At 31.7% G+C, this 20,169-nt stretch overlaps 3 protein-coding genes across 5 annotated transcripts; 1 reads left to right on the plus strand and 2 right to left on the minus strand.

Annotated features, from left to right (window-relative positions):
* The first annotated feature begins 3,380 nt into the window (after positions 1–3,380).
* Positions 3,381–5,003, plus strand: LOC111306794 (histidine-containing phosphotransfer protein 1-like). The gene is made up of 6 exons (XM_022904718.2): positions 3,381–3,573; positions 3,776–3,906; positions 4,034–4,102; positions 4,372–4,443; positions 4,534–4,606; positions 4,739–5,003. Exons 1-6 carry the CDS (start codon positions 3,514–3,516, stop codon positions 4,796–4,798), a joined length of 465 nt encoding a protein of 154 aa, XP_022760453.2. The 5' UTR covers positions 3,381–3,513; the 3' UTR covers positions 4,799–5,003.
* A 1,581-nt stretch (positions 5,004–6,584) lies between these two features.
* Positions 6,585–11,629, minus strand: LOC111306790 (nucleoside hydrolase 3-like). Of its 3 annotated transcripts, XM_022904707.2 has the most exons (13): positions 11,491–11,629; positions 11,009–11,287; positions 10,598–10,777; positions 10,363–10,473; positions 9,888–10,223; positions 9,617–9,793; positions 9,159–9,443; positions 8,820–8,942; positions 8,503–8,700; positions 7,956–8,209; positions 7,668–7,869; positions 7,112–7,417; positions 6,585–6,941 (listed from the first exon to the last, which is right to left on the minus strand). In XM_022904707.2, the coding sequence occupies exons 2-13, from the start codon at positions 11,204–11,206 to the stop codon at positions 6,645–6,647; spliced, it is 2,667 nt and encodes an 888-aa protein (XP_022760442.2). In that variant the 5' UTR covers positions 11,207–11,287; positions 11,491–11,629; the 3' UTR covers positions 6,585–6,644. The 3 variants fall into 3 exon arrangements, with proteins under 3 accessions (XP_022760442.2, XP_022760443.2, XP_022760444.2); XM_022904708.2 differs by lacking the exon at positions 11,491–11,629 and having other exon boundaries at positions 11,009–11,425; XM_022904709.2 differs by lacking the exons at positions 11,009–11,287; positions 11,491–11,629 and having other exon boundaries at positions 9,888–10,218; positions 10,598–10,737.
* A 7,677-nt stretch (positions 11,630–19,306) lies between these two features.
* LOC111306796 (uncharacterized) lies at positions 19,307–20,117 on the minus strand. Its single transcript, XM_022904726.2, has 2 exons — positions 19,846–20,117; positions 19,307–19,597 (listed from the first exon to the last, which is right to left on the minus strand). Exons 1-2 carry the CDS (start codon positions 19,991–19,993, stop codon positions 19,473–19,475), a joined length of 273 nt encoding a protein of 90 aa, XP_022760461.1. The 5' UTR covers positions 19,994–20,117; the 3' UTR covers positions 19,307–19,472.
* Positions 20,118–20,169: the final 52 nt, after the last annotated feature.

The raw sequence follows: 20,169 nt of genomic DNA on the forward strand, positions 1-20,169 counted from the left end.
CCCCTGATTAACAATTGGAGTAATTGGTGTGCGCGATGAAGCCACTGAATTTGCGGCTACAGGTAGACTTAACAATCTAAAATACGAAATAGTGCTATAATACGGATATAATACAAAAAATAAGATAAAAAGGTAATACGATTTAAAATTATAATAATAATTATATATAAATTTAATAAAATAAAAAAATTATATTTTATATTTTTATGCTAATATGAATTATCACACGTAATTTTTATATAAAATATAATATAAATATAATATTTTATATTAATACATGAATAGCTAGGTATAGGAAATGTTCCCGGATTCTTACAGTGGTCAACCTTTTCTGGGTGGGCATACCTGATCAATGATCTCATTTTCGTGCCTGAACATTTTATTTTAAGGAAAAAAAATTAGTGATAAAAAGTTGAACCAGATGCTCAGCCATCACAGAGTTGTTGACTACTTAAACCCTTTAAAATTCAATGGTAGGACAGATTCTGTGTCTTCAATGCAAAAATGATTTGGCTTTAGCTTAAAGTATTGCCCAAGGTGAATTAACATTATAAAGAATGAAGAAACAAAGAGTAATTAGTGGTGCCTTTTTGTGTTGGGTTAAAGTGTGATTTATATCAATTTTTATATGGTTTTTGGTATTTATAAAAAAAAAAAAGAAATTTATGATTAGGTATTTCAATTTTATTTTTATCAAATATTTTCATTTAAATCTAATTAATAAAATAATGAAATGAATCATACTGCACCCAAAAAAAAGGCTAAAATCCAAACTCAAGCAAAGTGTCATTTCGAATTATTATAAAAATCTGCTGTCCCATTTTGTAAGAAAAAAAAAAAGAAAAGAACAATTGCAAATTCGATATTTCCATATCCTCCAACGACAACAACAACATCATGAACGTCAGGTTTCTCTGATTTTAAGTCCAAAGTGCAGTTAATGGAATATCCATCAAAGGCACGTTTGAATGCAATCTTCCATGATATGCACGAATAATGGAAAGAGACGAATAATAAAAGGAAATCCCAAATCACCTAAAATATATATATATTTTTAAAGCAATAAAATATTAACAAACGATAAGGATTCTCTCTCCACATTTATGGTTGTCCATGGAAATAAAGGCAGAGAGGATTTTTCAACCTTCAAAACCCATATCTTCGGTCCAGCTGTCCCTTATTTATTCAAGGACACAAAAAAAAAAAAAAAGAGGCCAACTACATTTGAACTAAGATTAGCTGTATGTAAGTCTTCTTGGCCCTAACAAGATTCTTTCAATGTTTAAAAATTATTATTTAATTAAAATATGAAAGGAAAAATATTGAAATTACTGCAGAAACGTGAAGACATGAATGCTTACCAAAAAAATATGAATAATTAAAATATTTATTAAGATTATATAAAAATAATAAAATAAATTTTTTTTCAAATATATTTTTTAAATTTTTTTATTTGGATTAAAAATTAAAAATTTAAATTAAAAAGTCAAAATTTTTATTATTTATTACTTTTGGATAAAACCAACTTTTGAATAATAATGTTGAAAGAGACCTTAATGGACAGGCATAAATCGAAGTGAAATGCGGTCGGTATGGACGATTCTGGTCACATGGCATGTACTAATTTGTCAAAATCAGCTTTTTTAGTAACCATCTTGAATTCAAAGAAATGTGGGATTATTATCATGTTAAATTCAATTAAAACATACACTAAAAATAATTTAAAGTTTACGGTAATTAATTTATATAATTATTTTTAAAAAATGAATTTAAAATTTAAAATTTAATATTTAAATTTTTTTTTCATTTTCAAAATTATGATTTTTTTAATAAAAATCATATCATTGAAAATTATTTTAATTTTATGCGTGGATATCTTCACTTTATTTGTGAGATATTATTAGATTTAATTCAAAAATATCACAATCTTATTATACAAAAAATATTTTATAAGCATGAATTTATATGAAAACTCACATTCAATTTGAAAAATAATATCTATTTTAACTTAAAAATTTTATAATTTTATCTCATAAAAAATATTTTACAAATTTAAGTTTAAGTCTTAATTTATATATCATATCATATCTATATATTTTTTCAATATAAAATTAAAAATATCACAATTTAAAATTTTATTTATATATCATAATAAATTTATAAAATATATAAATTTAAAATTAAAACGTCACAAATTCCTTTCATTACAGAAAGCATATAAAATCATAAAATCAAAAGTATAATGTTAAAATTTTAAAAATAACTCTTATTACGTAATACTTAATTTTTTCAAAATTTTAAAAGTAATTTTCACTTAGCATTTATCTTCTATTCACGGATGATCATTTTGACATATTTATAAAAATCTTCACCTAATTTATAAAATATTATTTATTTTAATTCAAAAATTTATAATTTTATCTTAAAAAAATCTTCTTAAATATAAGTTCAAATCTTTACTTACATCATAACAAATCATCCTAAGGATTGGGGAATGATACATGAATGATGTCACCTTCCAAAAAGTTCACGATTCATTGGGAAGATGAATGTTTATTATTATAGAGAATACATGAAAATGAAGCAAGGCAACATGGCAGTCAACCACGCAATTTCCAGCTTGTGATGACAGGACCTGTTCCCTGATCGACAATCCTCTGCCCCCACCATTTTTATTTTATTTTTTTCTCTCCTTTTACTCCTATAATGATGTTGCAATCAAGTTAGCCAAGGAACAACTGATTTTACACACTTATTGTAGCCATTAAGGTGAAATTTATGATTAAAAAAAACTGTGAAGAGTTTAATTGTGAAATTATTCGAAACTTATTAATCACTTTTGTTATCAATTATTTCTAACGTTTCCCACCATCTTTTATGGTGAAAAATATGCATTAATTTCCATAAAACAGAATTTAAAACTCTTAACAAGCTTCAATGGGGGTTACTCTTCAATAATAATACAATCCAATAGTTCATGCCAACATGAAAAAGCAAAGGGAAAAGAAATTAAAGAGGAAACTCTCCACTATAAAATATTATTATTATACTAATAAAAAATGAAATGATAGTAGAAAGAAAGAGACAGATAAGGGATGGGAGAAGGAAGTGGGTTCCTTTCAAAATGCTTGTGCGAAAAGGAGAGAGAAAAGGAGGCGAAGGGCAAAAAGAAAACAGAAGCATTTGAAGCAAAAATTCAGAGAAAAAGAAGCATAGACTTTATAGTTATAGGCTTGCAGCAAGCAACGTTAGGACAAGACAAAAAAAAAAGGCAAAGTGGAAAATATTTTGGATTTTTGTTCAAGCGCATTATCCTTTTCAAAGGTTTGTAAAAGCATTTGTACCCTTTTGTTTTTTTATTGTACTATAATTCCATCCCAACCCCAAAGTTCTAAAATTTAAGCAACAAGCTTTCCGCTTTGTTGGGTCATATATAGTAGCTTTTGTTAGTGGGAAGTTGGTTTTTGTGTGCAGAGGGAGAGGGAAGGGGGGAACAAAACAAAGGCAAAGAGAATGGAGGTGGGTCAGATGCAGAGAAGGTTGATGGACTACACAAAATCCTTGTTTATGGAGGTAAACACAAAAAGAGAAAAGAACTTGAAATGTACAAGTTCGTTAACAAAAATCTCAATTTGGGTTATTTTTTCTTTGTTTTGTTCTTCCTGTTTTGGTATATTTGATTTGTTTGCTTTGTCTTGTTTTTCCTTTTGATTGGTCTTGTTTTGATAGTGTCTGTTTTTTCCTTGGGTGTTGTTTTTGTTGTTGGTGAGAGAAGGGTTTCTTGGATGGTCAGTTTTTACAGCTTCAACAGCTTCAAGATGAGAGCAACCCAGATTTTGTTGTTGAAGTTGTGTCTCTCTTCTTTGATGATTCTGAAAAGCTTCTCAATGATCTCACCATGGCTTTGTAAGAACTCAATCTGACTCAGCTTTCTTCTATCTTGCCATAGCTATTTTTTCTTGCAGCTTTTAGTTTTCCTTTCTTAAACGTGTCTTTGATTTCTCTTGTTTTCTCCTTACCTTTTGTCATACAGAGATCAGCCAAATGTAGACTTCAAAAAAGTTGATGCACATGTCCATCAATTGAAGGGCAGCAGTTCCAGGTACTTATAAAATCACTTTCTTTAATTTCTTGATAACCTCAGCCTTCATTTCCTGCTATAAATTTCTGATCTGTCTTAAATTTCAGCGTTTTCTGTCCCCTTTCTCCCTTTTTTTTTTTTTTGTTTTTCTTGGATAGTAGTTGAACCCCATAATTACACTACAAAAACTGTGCTAATTCAAATGAAAAATGTTAGATCTGACCATTCTAGTGATAGAGAAAATAATTGTTGTTTCATGAGAGTCAATGGTTCTTGTTTGTGTTTAACAGCATTGGAGCGCAGAGAGTTAAAAATGCTTGCATTGCTTTCCGCAACTTCTGTGAGGAGCAGAACACTGAAGCGTGAGTTGCCTTATTCTGTCTAATGGAGGAAGCCTTTTGTTCCCTTCCTTTTCTATTCCTTTTACAAAAAAATTTATGTAAATTTTTCAGGTGCCTGAGATGTCTTCAACAAGTGAAACAAGAGTATTACCTTGCGAAGAACAAGCTTGAAGCTTTGTTCAGGGTTAGTACTCTTTTTTTTTTGCTTAAAGGATATCTGATTCATTCCTGACTTCAGTTATGAGACTGGTCTTGATATGCTTTCCTTTTTTCACTTTTTTTTTCACTTTTTTGAGACATTATTTACTGACTGCAGCTAGAGCAACAAATTGTGGCAGCTGGTGGGTCAGTTCCAATTATGGAAATGGGTTTTTGAAGACCTTGAACATGAAGGATAAAGCAAGATTTTGGGTTGGATTATACAGTGGCACATATGGTTTTTGTGATCCACTTCAATTCTGCCAGTTACTATAGGGTTCTGTTTTTTCTTGCCAGTGAACTTGTTTGTTGTATGACTTTCATGAAAGAAGAGATTTCTTCTAGTTTCAATCCTAACCTCAAAGGAACCTTTCTGTTGATAATTTCTTCTTCATTAGCACTTTTTCTGCCATTCATGTGACTCTTGTCCAGTTTGTGAAGCACTACAATTGATAGATTTCTAATGCCACTCATTTGCATGGGTGGTCTTACAATATTTTATGCTATTAGTACAGGAAAATTGATAGAAAATCATGCATCAAGCCTTCAATGAATGAAAGACTGTTCGAGAACACTGCTTCCTAATGGCTCAAAGAGAACAGAAGCTAAGATTAGATCCATCATTTGGTAATAGCACGCACACATACACACATGCACGCATGAATTCGCGCACGTGACTCATGTCGGGGTGATTATATGACTGTTAATACATCCAAGTACTGAATTTACTCCTTAATCTGATGTTATGCTAGATAGCAGGGGAGTTAATCTTCCTTCTTTGGGAGCCCTTCCTAATGAAGTCCCACCATTGGAAATAAAATTTTATCCTCTGTGTTCTCTTCTTTAATCTTTAGATTACGATGATTTATTGTTACATCCCACACTTAATTGCAAAAATTGTTGTCTGTTATTACTGTTATTAGTCTAGGATCCATCAACATTCTTGGTTGGCAGCCATGCTTTCAAAGATACAATGAGATTTGTTGTTTAACCTGGTTACAGAAATGACAGACAAATTTGATTTTTTTCTCCTACTGCTGTTCTCTCTGTTTCCCCATTGTAGGAATATAGGAATATAAATCCATTTATGAAGATATGATTCTCAGTGTCAATTACAATCTGTTGGGCCTGTCTCTTTGTCTGCTGCCAAACTAATGGACAAGAACTTGGAAATCAGTGGAGTCTTCTTCCCTTATTTCCAATATTTTGTTAAAAAAATGAAAAAATAAAAGAAAAAAAAAACTTTTCAGTGAAATGGGCAATCACATAGTCAAACATTCGGTCTTTTTTATACTTAAATATTAATAATTCAATCATCAATGAGAAGCAAGGTTGAGAAAGTTGTGGGGCATTATGTGGGTAAAATTTTGAATACATTAAATGCATACGGAAAAGGATTATATTTTAGGCCAAACCAAAGATGAGAAAAAAAAAAGAATGTTTGTTGACATGCCAACCAACAAAATAATGTTAAACCAAGAAATGGGAAAGTAACAGGCAAAGCATATTAACCTTTGGAAAGAATCATCAACCATCAACTCAATTAATCTGGTCCCACAATGAAGCATCTTTGAAGGTAAAACTTTTGTTGGTGCATTAATTACTATATTTATTGGTCAATGTTTTAAAGATTGCACAATGAATGATGCTATAATCCAACGATATTTGAAGTGATTTAAGACTTGGAATAACTCAGCCGGGATAGGAACAGTGAGGAAGAAAAGCAGACTCCAGCGCCACTAAACCATCGGCTTATTTGTTGTTCATGCTTTCATTATATTCCAACGAAGAATATATTTGATGTTGAGATGGTTTGATCGGTGGTACGAGGCTTCCTGGTTTCTAATGGCATCTTCATCGATCTGAATATGAAACATAATGGTTTCTTCTGTTTGAAGCATTGTCTTTTAGGAGATTCTACTATGAAGAATATGAGCAATACAAACAAAGGTGCTAAACTATCATGAAACTAAGATTGAATTTCTGTTTATTGGGAATGGAAAACTGATATAAAATGAGAATTCCTAAGTTCGATTAGGTGGTGTATTCCACATTATTCTCTGTTCATCATAGCTTCCTAGTACAGCAGACTGCTTTTTGTCACCCAATCTACTGGCAAATAGATCGTAATAGGCCATAGGATCAACATTTTTCAATATTTTGACTAATTTGCCTTGCTTTTTATCGATCAAAATCTGTCCATCCCTGGATTCAACACCTTTAGCAATGACTTTGATGGGCATTTCTTGCATTGTTGGTTTCAGACTGGGGTGATCTCCAGCCAAGAATATTGCACCAAGGATTTCACCCAAGAATGTACCCTGCAAAGATAGAGATTCAGTTGTTACTTGTAGCAGAAGAAAGCAAGAAAGGAAGCAAGGATAAACTGGAGGGTCCTCCAATGGAGAAAGTTCATTTTAGTCAACATCAGGCAGATCAGGATTGAGCTCTTTAACGTGTGACAGTTTGTTCATAGACTAGAAAACTTTACCATATGGCGATATCTGTGATGAGTTTGCTGCAAAGTGTATAGCCTGAATAACAGACGCTTGACAAACTGAGCTTCAGGAGTCCTCCTTGTCAGCTGCAGCCTCTTTAGAGTCTCCTCAAACAGACTGACTTTGCGCTGAGTGTCCAGTGGAACGAGTGTGATGTTTAGTCCTGATTCGAAAACCGTCTTTGCAGCAAACGGGTCAAGAAACATATTGAATTCAGCATACTTGTTGGTAGGAATAGTGAAGACATTTCCTTTATCAAGGCTACTTCGGCTGATATGTCCTCCAACAATATACACATTCTGCAATTAGATTGAAAATCACCAGTTGATTTCATTCCAGAGAATAAAAGACTTCTTTAAAATTCTGAAAGTATTCCACAGAGAATATTGGTCAATACCGCCTATAACTATTAACAGAAGAGTTGATTCCTGGAAAACTTTGATTAACTTTCAGTTTATGTTACTCATAAATTTTGACTATCTATTTTAGAGATGTCTCCTTTCAGTCTTTCACATAGTAAAACAGAAGGAAGAGATAAAATCCAAGTACCTGAATCAGTGAAGCTGTTTTTGTCTCGGTTATAATCTTGGCTAAACTAGTCAAAGGTCCATTGGTCAATATGGTAACTTTAGATCCAGGATCCAGAGTTTTCAATATCGAAGTCCAGATTTCAAGTGCCAGAGGTTGTCTTAGTTCAGGGTGATCAGTATCCCGAGCAGCTCCAAATTTTACGGAGTTTTCTGCTGTATACCTGCAGTGAAAGGCAAAATATTTCAGTTCTAAGTACTTCAGACAGGAAATAGAGTGAGAGAGAACAAGAAGGATATAGGAGAATACCTTCTAGGACTTCGTGGTAAGTCCCGAGCTAGCCCATAAAGAGTATCCGAATCCAGAAATCCCCCACTTCCATGTGGGATAGCCTTAGCATACTTGCAGTCTCCAACAGCACGGAAAACTTTGTCAGATTGGTTCATTGCAAATACATCTCCTAGACCAACTGGAATGTCATCACGGCCCATCATGTGCAGTAAATCATAGATGATATCTATTGTAGCAGCATTAGCCCATCCTGTTGGACTTACTAATATTGCCTGGATAAGGAGAAAGATAATGGAAATCAAACCTGCTGCTTTATTATATAATTGGCAAACCAAGTTCTTTCCATTTTCATGTAGGTGAAACCTATTTCAGTATGTACTAATTGCTTAATACAAGCATTTCATTAGAGAAGTTCTGACAAACGTGAGGTGCTGGCATATTAGGCCATTTACAGCCATTTTTTGAGAGCTCATACATGCATTTTTGGCGTCATTTACATGGTAAACCAGGCCTACGTTGCATATGATTCATAGCCAGTGAAACTGATCAAACTGAAACTACTTACCTTGAGGTTGACCACTTCCACAGGCACTTTGAGGAGATAAACTAGAGCCAGAAAATCTCCAGCACTCATATCCATATCAAAAACAACAGGTTTTCCCAATTTTTTGTTTTTAAAATCTGGTTTGTAAAGAACTTCTCTATAATAAGGAAATTCCGTAGAAAGATTGAACCTCCCGGTTTGTTCAGGTCTATTTAGGACCTGCATTCCAGCCATGTGTCTGAAATTCATTAGTACAGAGATCATTGCAAAAGAGAATATGAGATTAGTAAATGTCAGATATATCGGAGTCTTTTCAATGAAAAATGTTAAGAACTTACATCCAAAAAACTTATGAAAAATTCTCGGTCAAGTTTGCTGCGAACATCCTGATTAGTTTTTGCTTTTGTAGCTACAAGAACCCGAACTGCATCTGGACCGGTTACCTCCTCTGTGTAACCATCCTATTTGATTATAATGCAATGAATCCCTCAGATAGTCAGTAAATATTAGATATTTGCAATGGTAAGTATGTAACCAAAGGGTCACTTATCACCTAAAAACTATCCAACAGAAAAGAGTTTGGATTCCATGGGGGTGGAGTAGACTTAAAAATGAAAGATTTTTGTTTCAATTACAAGAAGTTTTCCATTATGGTACAACTGACAGAAAGAATTTACCTTACATTTCCCTTTTCCATTCTCTACAAAACAAAATGGATCTCGAAGTTCTGTCTGGACATGACCACTATGAACTCCACCTTTCTTCAATTTAAACTTTGGAACTTTAAGGCCATCAAATAATGGATTTGAACCATCAGATATTCCGTAAGGCTTGTTTGAAGTAACTACAGTTATATTCATATATTCCATTTCGGCAAATTCATTCACCCCATTGTTCTTGTGTGAATTACGCATGATTGATACTGCCACACCGGAAGTGAACGAGTCCCACATGAAGTAGCTCTGCAGAAGCCAGAAGATAGCAACAATAAAGGCATTAACACTACAAAACATGGTATTGCATATGCATTATAGAGTTAGTAACTAGTGGAAACACGATATCAGTGTCCTTTAGAAACTTCTGTCATAGACATGGATTAAAAGATTGCTGCATAAGCATTTTTCAGAAGGGGTACCGTATAGAATTGGTCATCAAACCAAGTATCACGAGACATTTTCAAGGAGCGGAAGCAATATTCTGCCTCATAAGTCGCCAGGCTCTCCTCAAATGCCTTGAAAAACTCCTCAGTTATCGGGATGGTGTTTGTCGCATCCAATGGAACAAGGGTGACTGGGATACCAGAATGAAACACCTACAATATTAGCATACATTTGTTACTCTTAAGACTCTATATATATGCAATCAGTCAACAAGGATTTTACTAACAGATCAATTTCTTCAGTTACCTGATATGCTGCAAAAGGATCTCCAAAGATATTGAACTCAGCATAAGGATTAGTATTGTAGTCTGTGAACAGATTACCAGGGTCACCACACTGGCGAGGCTGGCAAGATGTGGTAGCATTTTTGGGGCAGCAACCTGTTGGATTTTTGGATCTCACTCCACCACCCATGACATATATGTGCTCAACATTTTTCTTGAGATGTGGATTATTCATGAGAAAAATGGCAAAATTTGTGTGAGCTCCAATCACGAATACTGTAATAGGACCTGCAGATATTTTTTCAATCATCACTTGCTGAGCAGTAGGCTGTCGAAGAGGAGAATATTTCCTGCTGCCCTGATTCCATGGAGAAACCATAAGCTTTAAATCTAAATGATCATATGGCCAAAAATGGAAGCTTTGAATCACATATAAATGAACTGAAATTCACCCATTCAGCTTGGGGCTTTCTTCACCTTAGTTACAATTTTCTTACCTGTGGAAGGAATTCTTTTCGAAGGCCATAGTTGGTGTCTATATCTAGTCGTCCTCCAAGGCCTACTGGAATTGGTTGCCTGTATCTACAATATCCAGCTGTTGTCATCCCCTGGTAGGTAAATTACAGATAACATGCACGCTATAAGCAGAAACAACAAACAACATTTTCTCTGGAAAAAACAAAGAGATCATCAGAAATATAACTCTAATAGTTGGATGGAGAAGAGATTGACCTGTTCAATTATTGGAAGATATCCACCAACATTTGGTAATATGGTACCATCTTCCAGGATTCCACCCTCTCCTCCTACTCCAACAGCTATGTCGTCGCGGCCCATCATGTAAAGTATGTCATAAATTTGATTCACAGCATGCCCAGCATCAGTCCATGCATTTGTGTTGATAGTGACTGCCTGCATCAGAAATATAATTACCAGAATCACTGTCATATAAAGATTTTTTCTCGAAGGACTTAAAGAATCATGTCTGAATCAACTCAAGATAAAGGAAAGAAAAAAATGGTATATTTCTTTGGAATTTTTGCATGCTTTGTCACCATTGGTATTGAACAAAAGCTTAAGGCATGAGATTTTTACATTAAAAAAGCATTGGTAAGGAAAAGTAAATGCAGAAAAACAGTTCACCTCCAATTCAAATTCTGATCTCTTAAGCTTCAAGAGATACAAGAGAGCAAAGAAATCATCGGTATCCACATCTGTATCCAAAAGAATCCGATGTGGTTTGGCCTCAACACTGTAAAAATTTGCTCCAAAAACATCTATGATCAAAACTATAAAAATCCAAGACTTTATCTGCCACAACATTCTGTCTCCTCCAATCATAGCCAGCCTCCCCTATATGACAATGATCAAACAAATGCTTTGATCCAACTGAAAAAACTGTTATATCAACCTCATTCCTGACTAAAAACAACAAAGAAAGATCAGTTAGAGTTTAACCATACAAACATGTTATCCTTAACAGCTTCAATGATGATGAAAAACTAAAAAAAAAGAAAAAGGTGTAATGCAATACAGTTTGAGATAAAAGTAGCAACAGACAGGAACTTCAATGATAATATTTTGAAATAAAACACGTGAGGAAGCAGTAAAAAACGCCGGATTACCATCAGAAACGGTGGAATAGGACAGGGAAGAGACAAATGAGATGAAGTTATGCCTTCTCTAACAGTAGTGGACCAGATTCTTACAACTTTTATGGAACAGGAAAAAGAAATAAAAAAAGATTTATACATCAAAGAGATTATTGAAAAAGAGTTGTAATTCAGAATTTTATAATGTTCAAGTTGATCATGTTACCTATGGTTACTGCCATTGACTACTAATAGTAATAACTTACCAAAATAAATGTGAAATCAGTGGGAGGTAAGAAGAAAAAAAAACCAAAGACTTCTAGCCGCTTACTATTAGAGGAATCTAATCACGGTCTAATTGAATCGTATAGGCATAATGTCTATTTCGAAATCAACAGTGAAAATTATCGATTATATAATTATTAAAATCATTCAAATTTCAGTACTTATATATATTTTTTTAATTTTTAAGTTGTTGCTTATTTTGTAAAAAAAAAAACTCATTTAGAAAATTAATCATTGAATGATATCTGTTGACTGACCAAAATTAAAATCATTAAATGAATAGTTACTGCAACCCAAAAGGAAAGGTATTGTGTTGGGGAAAAAAAAACAAAAGTCTACGGTGTAAACAGGTATTAATTCTTCTAATCCAGCTTGAAACAACTTGAATCCCAACTCCCACATGGTTTTCCATAATAAAATCTTTAATGAATACAAAATTGTATGAAAAAAAAAACTAAAATTAAAGAAGGATAAATGTGAACGAATATGTAATTTAATTAGTTCATACAATTATTTTTAAATGTAATATTCAATAAATCTATGATTTAAGTCTTAGCATTTATAATTTTTTTTTTATTTTCAAGTTATAATTTTTTTATACAAAAAAAAAATGGAGTAACATGTTTAGGATTAGATTAACGGATACCTACAAACACTTAATTAATCAATGTGTTGAACAATGATTTTATTATTCTATTATTTGTTGGGACTCCCTAATTGAACAAGCAAACTCTAACTTCTTGGGGTGTTCTTTTCATTTCGTCAATTAATCCAACTATAACATTGTCTTATTCTTAGTTATTTGCGTTTAGTTTTTTACATTTGTAAGTTTCTTCTGCCATTTTTTTCTTAAACGTTGAATTTGGACATGTTTGGCCAGTGGTAAGGAACTTTGACCATTCAACATTTTTGAGACAGGTGCGAGATTTCTTGCCTTACTCAAGGTAAGAAGTATCATAAAACAAATCAATGCCTTGGAGTGGAACCCACATCAAGATATTGCTGACATGAAAAAACCAGACCAACAATTCACACAAAAGCTACAACTGTTTGGATTAATTTCTAGTTAAAATCAGGGCTTTGGGATCAGATTGATGGAATATATATAATAAAAATTCGAGATTAAATAAGTTATTCGATCTTTAAATTAAATAAAATTAATCATATTCAATAATTTAAAATTATACATTTAAAATTATTTTAACAAATGATCATTAAAATTTAAAATTTTTATGTTGAGTAGGATGATATTTGTTAATTGAATCAAGTATTTATTAATGATTTATGGAATATTAATTCACTTGATTGTGTCGTCCAATTAGCTATCATAAAATCAAACCTTTTTGAGACATAGATAACATTATTGAACTTATCACTTAGCAAAAAAAAAAAAAAAATTTATCATTTCTCTCTTTATATTTTTTAATTCATTGTCCAGGATTACACATCTATTTATACTACTCCAAAATTTTATAAAAACCCATGATCTTAAAATACATATCTAAAAAAATTTAAATGCGAAGAATTTAAAATTTGATTAAATTTATAATGTGTAACCTTTGAATTTTTTTATATATATAAAAAATTAATTAAATAATATAATTAAATAAATTAAACTCATTTAAAATAAAATTCAAATTTAAATTTACATGATTTCAAAGCTCGAGTATTAAAATTTAGTATTACATATGAAAAGATTAAATTTATGAGTTCAAACCTTGAAATTTGAGCTTAAATTAGTGAAGTAATTGAAACAGAGGCTAGCTTTATGTCAGTGTGATTTGGAGAGAAACTATTGGCCAAGGGCATGTCGACAAGGAGGAAAGACGACTGACAAGAAAAAAGGAAAAGCCGATTTGGGTTAAAAATCCCAATCCAAGGAATGTGACACATTGACCTTGAACAGTACGTGGAGTTTCATGAAATTGGAAAATTCTATTGGTTCATCTATTACATTTACTTCAATCTGATTTGACAGCTCAAAATCTTTTTTTTTTCAAACAAAATCTTAATTTAAAAAAAAAAAAAAGAAAAGATTTGAGTCGGTTTTTCCTAGCTTTGTGCATTCCTACGTATGTTTGTCTTTGTGGGATTCACACGTGGATGGACCCTTCTTCATTTGTCTAATCTAATAATCAATTTTTAAAAAATAATTGTAATTAATTATAAATAAATCAATTAGTTTAGTGATAATACAACAGCACAAATGGATTTTATGAAAGGAAAATTAGAAATTTAAGTGATTGGTGCTTTATTGGAAGGGAGAATCTTCAAAGTACAGCAGAAAAAGATTAGGATAAAAATGTTTAAAAATGAAATGGGAATTTAATTAATTAATTAGTTGGCCAGTTGCAATTTGAATTTAACAAATTTTTTTCTGTTTCTTTTTTATTTTCTCTCCTCTCTCTCTCTAAGATCCCTTTAAATTTCAATTGACATTAGTTCATGATTGATTGATTAAAATTTTCTTTCATTTAAGGGTTTAATTGAGTCAAAATAAAAGATTAAAAATTTGATTGATTATAATAAAATATTAAAAATTTAAATGATTATTGAATTATAATTTAAAAATATTTTTACCTTTTAGCCTAATTTTCTTATTATATTGAGAGTTGAAGAACTGAAACAATTTTTTTTTGAGTCAGACAATGATGTATTAGGTATTATGAATCAAATGTTCGAATACGAATATTTATTTCAACTTTTTAAGTTGAATTGTTTTTTAAAAATTGATTAAAAAAAACCTATTTATATGTAATTTAATTTTATTCAAAATTAGCATGATTAAATTTTACCTAGTGATCATTTCCTTTAATTCACATTCAAATGTGGGATATGTAGTTGGGTTAAAAAAATAAAAACAAAAGTGAATGTCAATTACATTTTCCAAATCCTACAAATTGTAGTAATTATATTATTCTAATTTGATTAGCTTTGCAAAGGGTATCCCACTAAGGGAAAGATCTTGTTTCCCAACCATTGAATAAGAATTGGCTTTATGGGTTGAGACATAGTCCCACATAAATTCTTTTTCAACAATGGTGCATGCTTATAAATATATATTTTTTTATAAAGTAGAACTTCAAAGTTAAAAGGGATTTATTAGAAGATTTTAGAGATAATAATTGTTTTAAAGCTTTTTGTGCATAAAAGGAGCTTTCCTTTTACCACCAATCCCTATTTGTTTATTTTGGTCAAAACTCACTTTTTTATCCTTAATTATGATGTGTTTGGAGACGTAATAGAGTTTATGGGGACCAAAGTCCATGATTATAATTTTAAAATGCTTGCTACCAAACACTAGGAAAGCAATCCTACTTAACAAAGCTATATCTATATCTTTGTAAAAATTATCCAGTTCTTAAACCCGACATGAATAGTTAAAAGATTAATATATGTTTTGTTAGATTATATATATGAAATTTGAAAATTAATTAATTAATTAAACATATAATAATTATGTCAATAATCATGTAATAAGTTAATAGAATATTAAATTATTAATTTTGATAATCAAAATTCAACGTTTGGTAATTTTGATTATAAAAAGAAACATATAATTATTTAATATCACTAATGAAATTTAAAAATGTCATAGAGAGTAATCATCTATATCTTAAAATAAGATTGGTTTTGTTATCATTTATCAAAAGGACCGTGTGAGTTTCTTCTAAAATAACGTCACGAATTATTATATCTTTACTATATGTAAAGTTTAGGAGTCAATTAGTGACGAAATCATTTCTATTACTCTAATCAAAATTAACAATGAATGGTAATCTTTATCTTTATTGACCAATATGAAGTCCTTGGACCACTGAAATACAAAGAGTTGAGAAGATGGAATCATTCTCACATTGTATGATCAATCTAGTTCATCTGATCATTTAGACACAAATTTACCCACAAATTGGTTTGTATGATCAATATCTTAATGTCCATGTACATATTTATGACTTTGAAATTAAGTAAATAGAGTTTCTTATCTATAATATATAAAGATTAATTAAAAAAAAAACGATTCTCATGAAAGTCTTCATCCAGCTGTGTTATTAGGGTTTGAGTTTCGAAACAAATTTTGTCACGCAAAAAGAAAAAAATTTCTGAAGTCATTGTTATGGTAATTTTTCATACCTAATGGAAGAAAATATATCACCAAAAAACAAAGCAAGCTACCAAATACATAGCATATAGTAATTTAAATCCAAAGGAAACTGCCTTTTAAAGGGGTAGCCTATCTAGGGATCGGTATTAATTGACTAATTAAAATAAGAAGCCCTTTAAACAAAGCAAGCTACCAAATACATAGGAAGGCAACTGCCCTTTAAAGGGGTAGCCTAGCTAGGGATTGGTATCAATTGACTACTTAAAATAAGAAGCATAAGAGAATGGATATGATGAGAAATCACTAAATCTTGTATTTAGTGGTATTAACTTAATTACATTCTCCCCACTAAGGAAAGCATAGAATCAACAAAAATAAATAAATAAATAAAGTGTAGCTTTGCAAAGAAAAGGTAAGGATAAGATCACCTAAGCCAAATTGCCATTTTTTTCTTCTAGGTAAGACTTTTCAATTTCAATAGGAACTCAAAGATTAGACTAATTAATGATTTGCAACATTGGTTTTTATAGTAGTTATTCTCTCTATTATTTTTATTTTAATGCAAAGGAGGCCATAGCATGAAGATAAGAAAAGCAATTGTAAATATTAAAATTTAAACCTCAAATTTATTGAATATCACTTTTAAAAAGTAATTGTACAAGCTAGCTAAGTTAATTAAACCATAAATTCTTCGTTAATTTTGACGGGTTTGGCAAGTCTATAGCAAAGGAGGTACAAAATATTTATGCTTGTGATTGATATAATCCCTTTCAATCTGTCTAATTCTAATGTGCAAAATATCTCTAACTTCAACAATTGATTGACATGAAAAGTTAAAAATACAAGTGATATTAAAAATAACTGATAAAATTATTAATTTAATGAATTCGTTTTTGATACACCTAACAGTTTTTAAGATTATAAACAAAGTGTGAACCAAGGACTTGAAAAGTAGTTACAATTAGCTGTGCATTTTTGTAGTGAGCATTTGGGATTCTTGTAAGGAAGATTCTCCAAGCAAAACAAATCCCAATGGCAATTAATTCTTTAGATAAATTTCAACTCAATGATCCATTTGAAAGTTCAGAGTTGGATGACTTGATAAACAAAAATTCAATGCACGATCAAGAAAGCGTGTGCAGTTAGAAGATGGGATTAAGTTTACTACAATCGATATATTTAGAAAAGTATAATAAACCGTCCGATTGAGACGTCAAACCACCATCAAGGATCTTACGCAATCTACAAGGTCAAATGCAAGAAATCATGCATTTATTTGTTTATTTACTAAGTTATATATTTCGATCTTATTCAAAACAAATAAAAATTTACGTTCGAATATTTAATTCAACATTGATGCATGATTTGCTGTTAAGCAAGTTCGAATCTTTAGTTTCAATAAAAAAAATTGATCTTGGGACGTCCTTTTTACCATGAAATTGTGAGCTTTTTTCTTTGTAAGGTTCCAATCATAGAGATTGGGTTGAGTCAAATGTCATCTCATGTCGGATTTGTGAAGGATCTTCCATTTTTTTTTCAGCTTGGAGACAAAAAGTAAAGGTTTTTGTTCAAGGAAGTGGGCTATCAACAGCGGCTAGGACGGGTCCGGAACGAAGGAGGGATGTTGGAAAAGGGTGTTCGAAATTCCTGAGTTACAATAATTCTGCATGTGACTTTGACAAATAGAATATACAGTTGATGTGAAATCAAACATAGCGGCTTCAGCCAATCTTTCCTCTATTCCATTTTACTTCTTGATATCAGATCAGAAAAACGTGGTCAATGTTTAATTTTATGATTTTTTTCATTTGATTTCAAGCTCAAGCAAGTCCCACATGTTGGTTCAACAGGGTTATAGCTACATTTTTTTTACTTGGTTCAATGAATAGATTGAACAAGGAAAATTGTCAAATGGGAGGCCAATAAAGATTGATAAATGTGTGCAGTCAAATATGCAGCCCTGGCTTCAGACTAGGCAATGGCAGGAGGGTGATTCATTGATTCCTACAAGTTGTTAAGAGGCTAATCCTAGCTTGGGTGGACAACTGGTCAGCCTAACCTAATTGATCATACGAAGCCCACATTAGAAACTTGGGTTTAGCTTGATCTCAGGAACGTAGATGGAGCCTTAATTTATATGGGCTAAGCAGAAGCTGAGGGCCTAGCTCTAATATCAGTCATTATGAGGCTGCTTTGGAGTAAGATATAAATTATAATTCAATGCTGGCTTGATACTCCTATTCACTTTAAACGAAACTTGAATTTAATTTAATTATTATCAAATCGAGTTTAATCAACTTAGCTTATTAAATGAATCAAATTCGAATATTTTAATATCTAATTTGATTAATTCATGAGCCTAATACTTTTAAAATTTAATATATTTATATTATTTTAATTAAAAAATTATTATTTTATTTTTATATATCAATTCAAACTTGAATTCAAATTCAAACACATAATTGAATTTAACATTGAGTATGAAAATCGAACTTAATTTTATTAAATAAGCTTAATCACATGAGTTCAAATAATTCAATTTTTATTTCAAATAAAGTTCGAACTTAAAAATTAAAATTCAATCAAATTCGAACTGAATTTTAAACAGTAGATTTCAAGTCGAGCTTGAGCTTCTCGCCGTATCAACTCAACTTGTCACGATTACGCCCCTACTTTGGAGTGCCTATATTTATGTTTTATATGGACTGAAAGAAACAGCAGAATTTACAGCGGCGAGACACAGCCAGGAGGAACTCTCCCAAAGAAAGCTGGCTTAGGACAAGTTGCAAATGATCCTGTCAATAGAACACTATGTTTGCAATGGGGGGGCTAGATGAGGTATTGTTTCCCTAAGTGTACAAAATCTGTTGCATCCAAGATGCAACTGATATCCAACAATGCAAAGTAAGGTTCAAACTATCTCAAAACACGAAACAACATCCTTGTAACTAACTTCTGCCGAGTATAAGATCGTTCACTGGAATCAAGCTCAAAAAAATATTGTATTGAACAAGAGTGAAACACAGATGGTTGTCAATGGTAGTATCAAATAGACTAGTCCTCAAAATTTGAAGTGTTTTGATCAAAAGTTCATCTGATGCTGAGAGACTCAATTACCCAAATGTAAGATATCGAATTTCTCAAGAACATTTAAGTCTTAAATGAAGAGATAATTTCATCAATATGTGAATCTGATTGATATGGGAAACATTTCCATTGCATAGAGTAATGAACAAAGATTCGATTCAATTACAATAAGCCATAATAGAAACACCTGATAAATGCAAAACCTTAGAACAATCCTATCTCATTATAAAATTCTGATTACAGCATCACTGAAATCTGAAATCCATTATAATTGTTCCATATTTGAAACATATGCATCAAAACAGTACAACTCTACTAATTCAACATCAGAACTCTTGCACTTCCTCTAAACACAAAATAAAGAGAGGGAAAAAAAAGAACCATTCAATCTATAACAGGAACAAAAACATCCTAGTAACTTGAACTAAACCAAACTAAAATTATTAATCACCAAAGAAGTACCTCAGATCTACACCATTAACAAACATAACAATTTATCAATAACTGTGGAAAAAGAAAGAATCAAACAAAAATCCCATCACAAAACCTTGAAAAGCAATCTCCTTGAAGCCTGTTTGCTGCGATCGTCACGGACTCCAGAGTCGGATTCATCATGAAACCACCCCACAGATTTCTGGGCCTCATGCATAATCTGTGAAATACCTGAAAAACAAAGAAACCCAACAAAGAAACAATGTCAGATACCAAATGCATGGATTAAATCACCAAAAGAAGGCTCTTTTAAAAGTAGGTTTTTTACACAACATCAGAAATTAAAGCAGCAATTGAAATAAAAATAGGAGAAAAAGAAGGCTATTTTAAAACTGGGTTTTTATTTTTTTTGGCATAACATCAGAAACCAATGCAAGTATTAGAAAAAAGAAGAGGATTTTAAATGTGGGTTTTTTTGCCTTGTTGGACAGTTTGTTTGTTGTGGCGGATGTCGTGGATGGTGGCGGAGATTTTCCAGTAAAGAGGACGGCCAACGTAGAAGAGAACCAGGAGGAGGAGGACGGCTATTACTATGCGGAATGTGAGCCTAGATGTTGATGAGGCCATTGATTTGATCAATTGTTTAATATCTTGAGTTGGCGGATAAGTGGAAGATTTCCTCTTGAAGGAGGAAGCAGTAAACGAAAGAAGAAAGAAAAAAAAATCAGTGGGAGACAATCCGCCGATGCAGGAGATGATGCCACGTCAGTTTGGAATATCCCCAGATCCAATGGATCATTTTA

This window comes from Durio zibethinus, chromosome 22 (assembly GCF_047325235.1).
Source record: "Durio zibethinus cultivar Kanyao isolate XHJ-2024 chromosome 22, ASM4732523v1, whole genome shotgun sequence".
NCBI classification, from domain to species: Eukaryota; Viridiplantae; Streptophyta; class Magnoliopsida; order Malvales; family Malvaceae; genus Durio; species Durio zibethinus.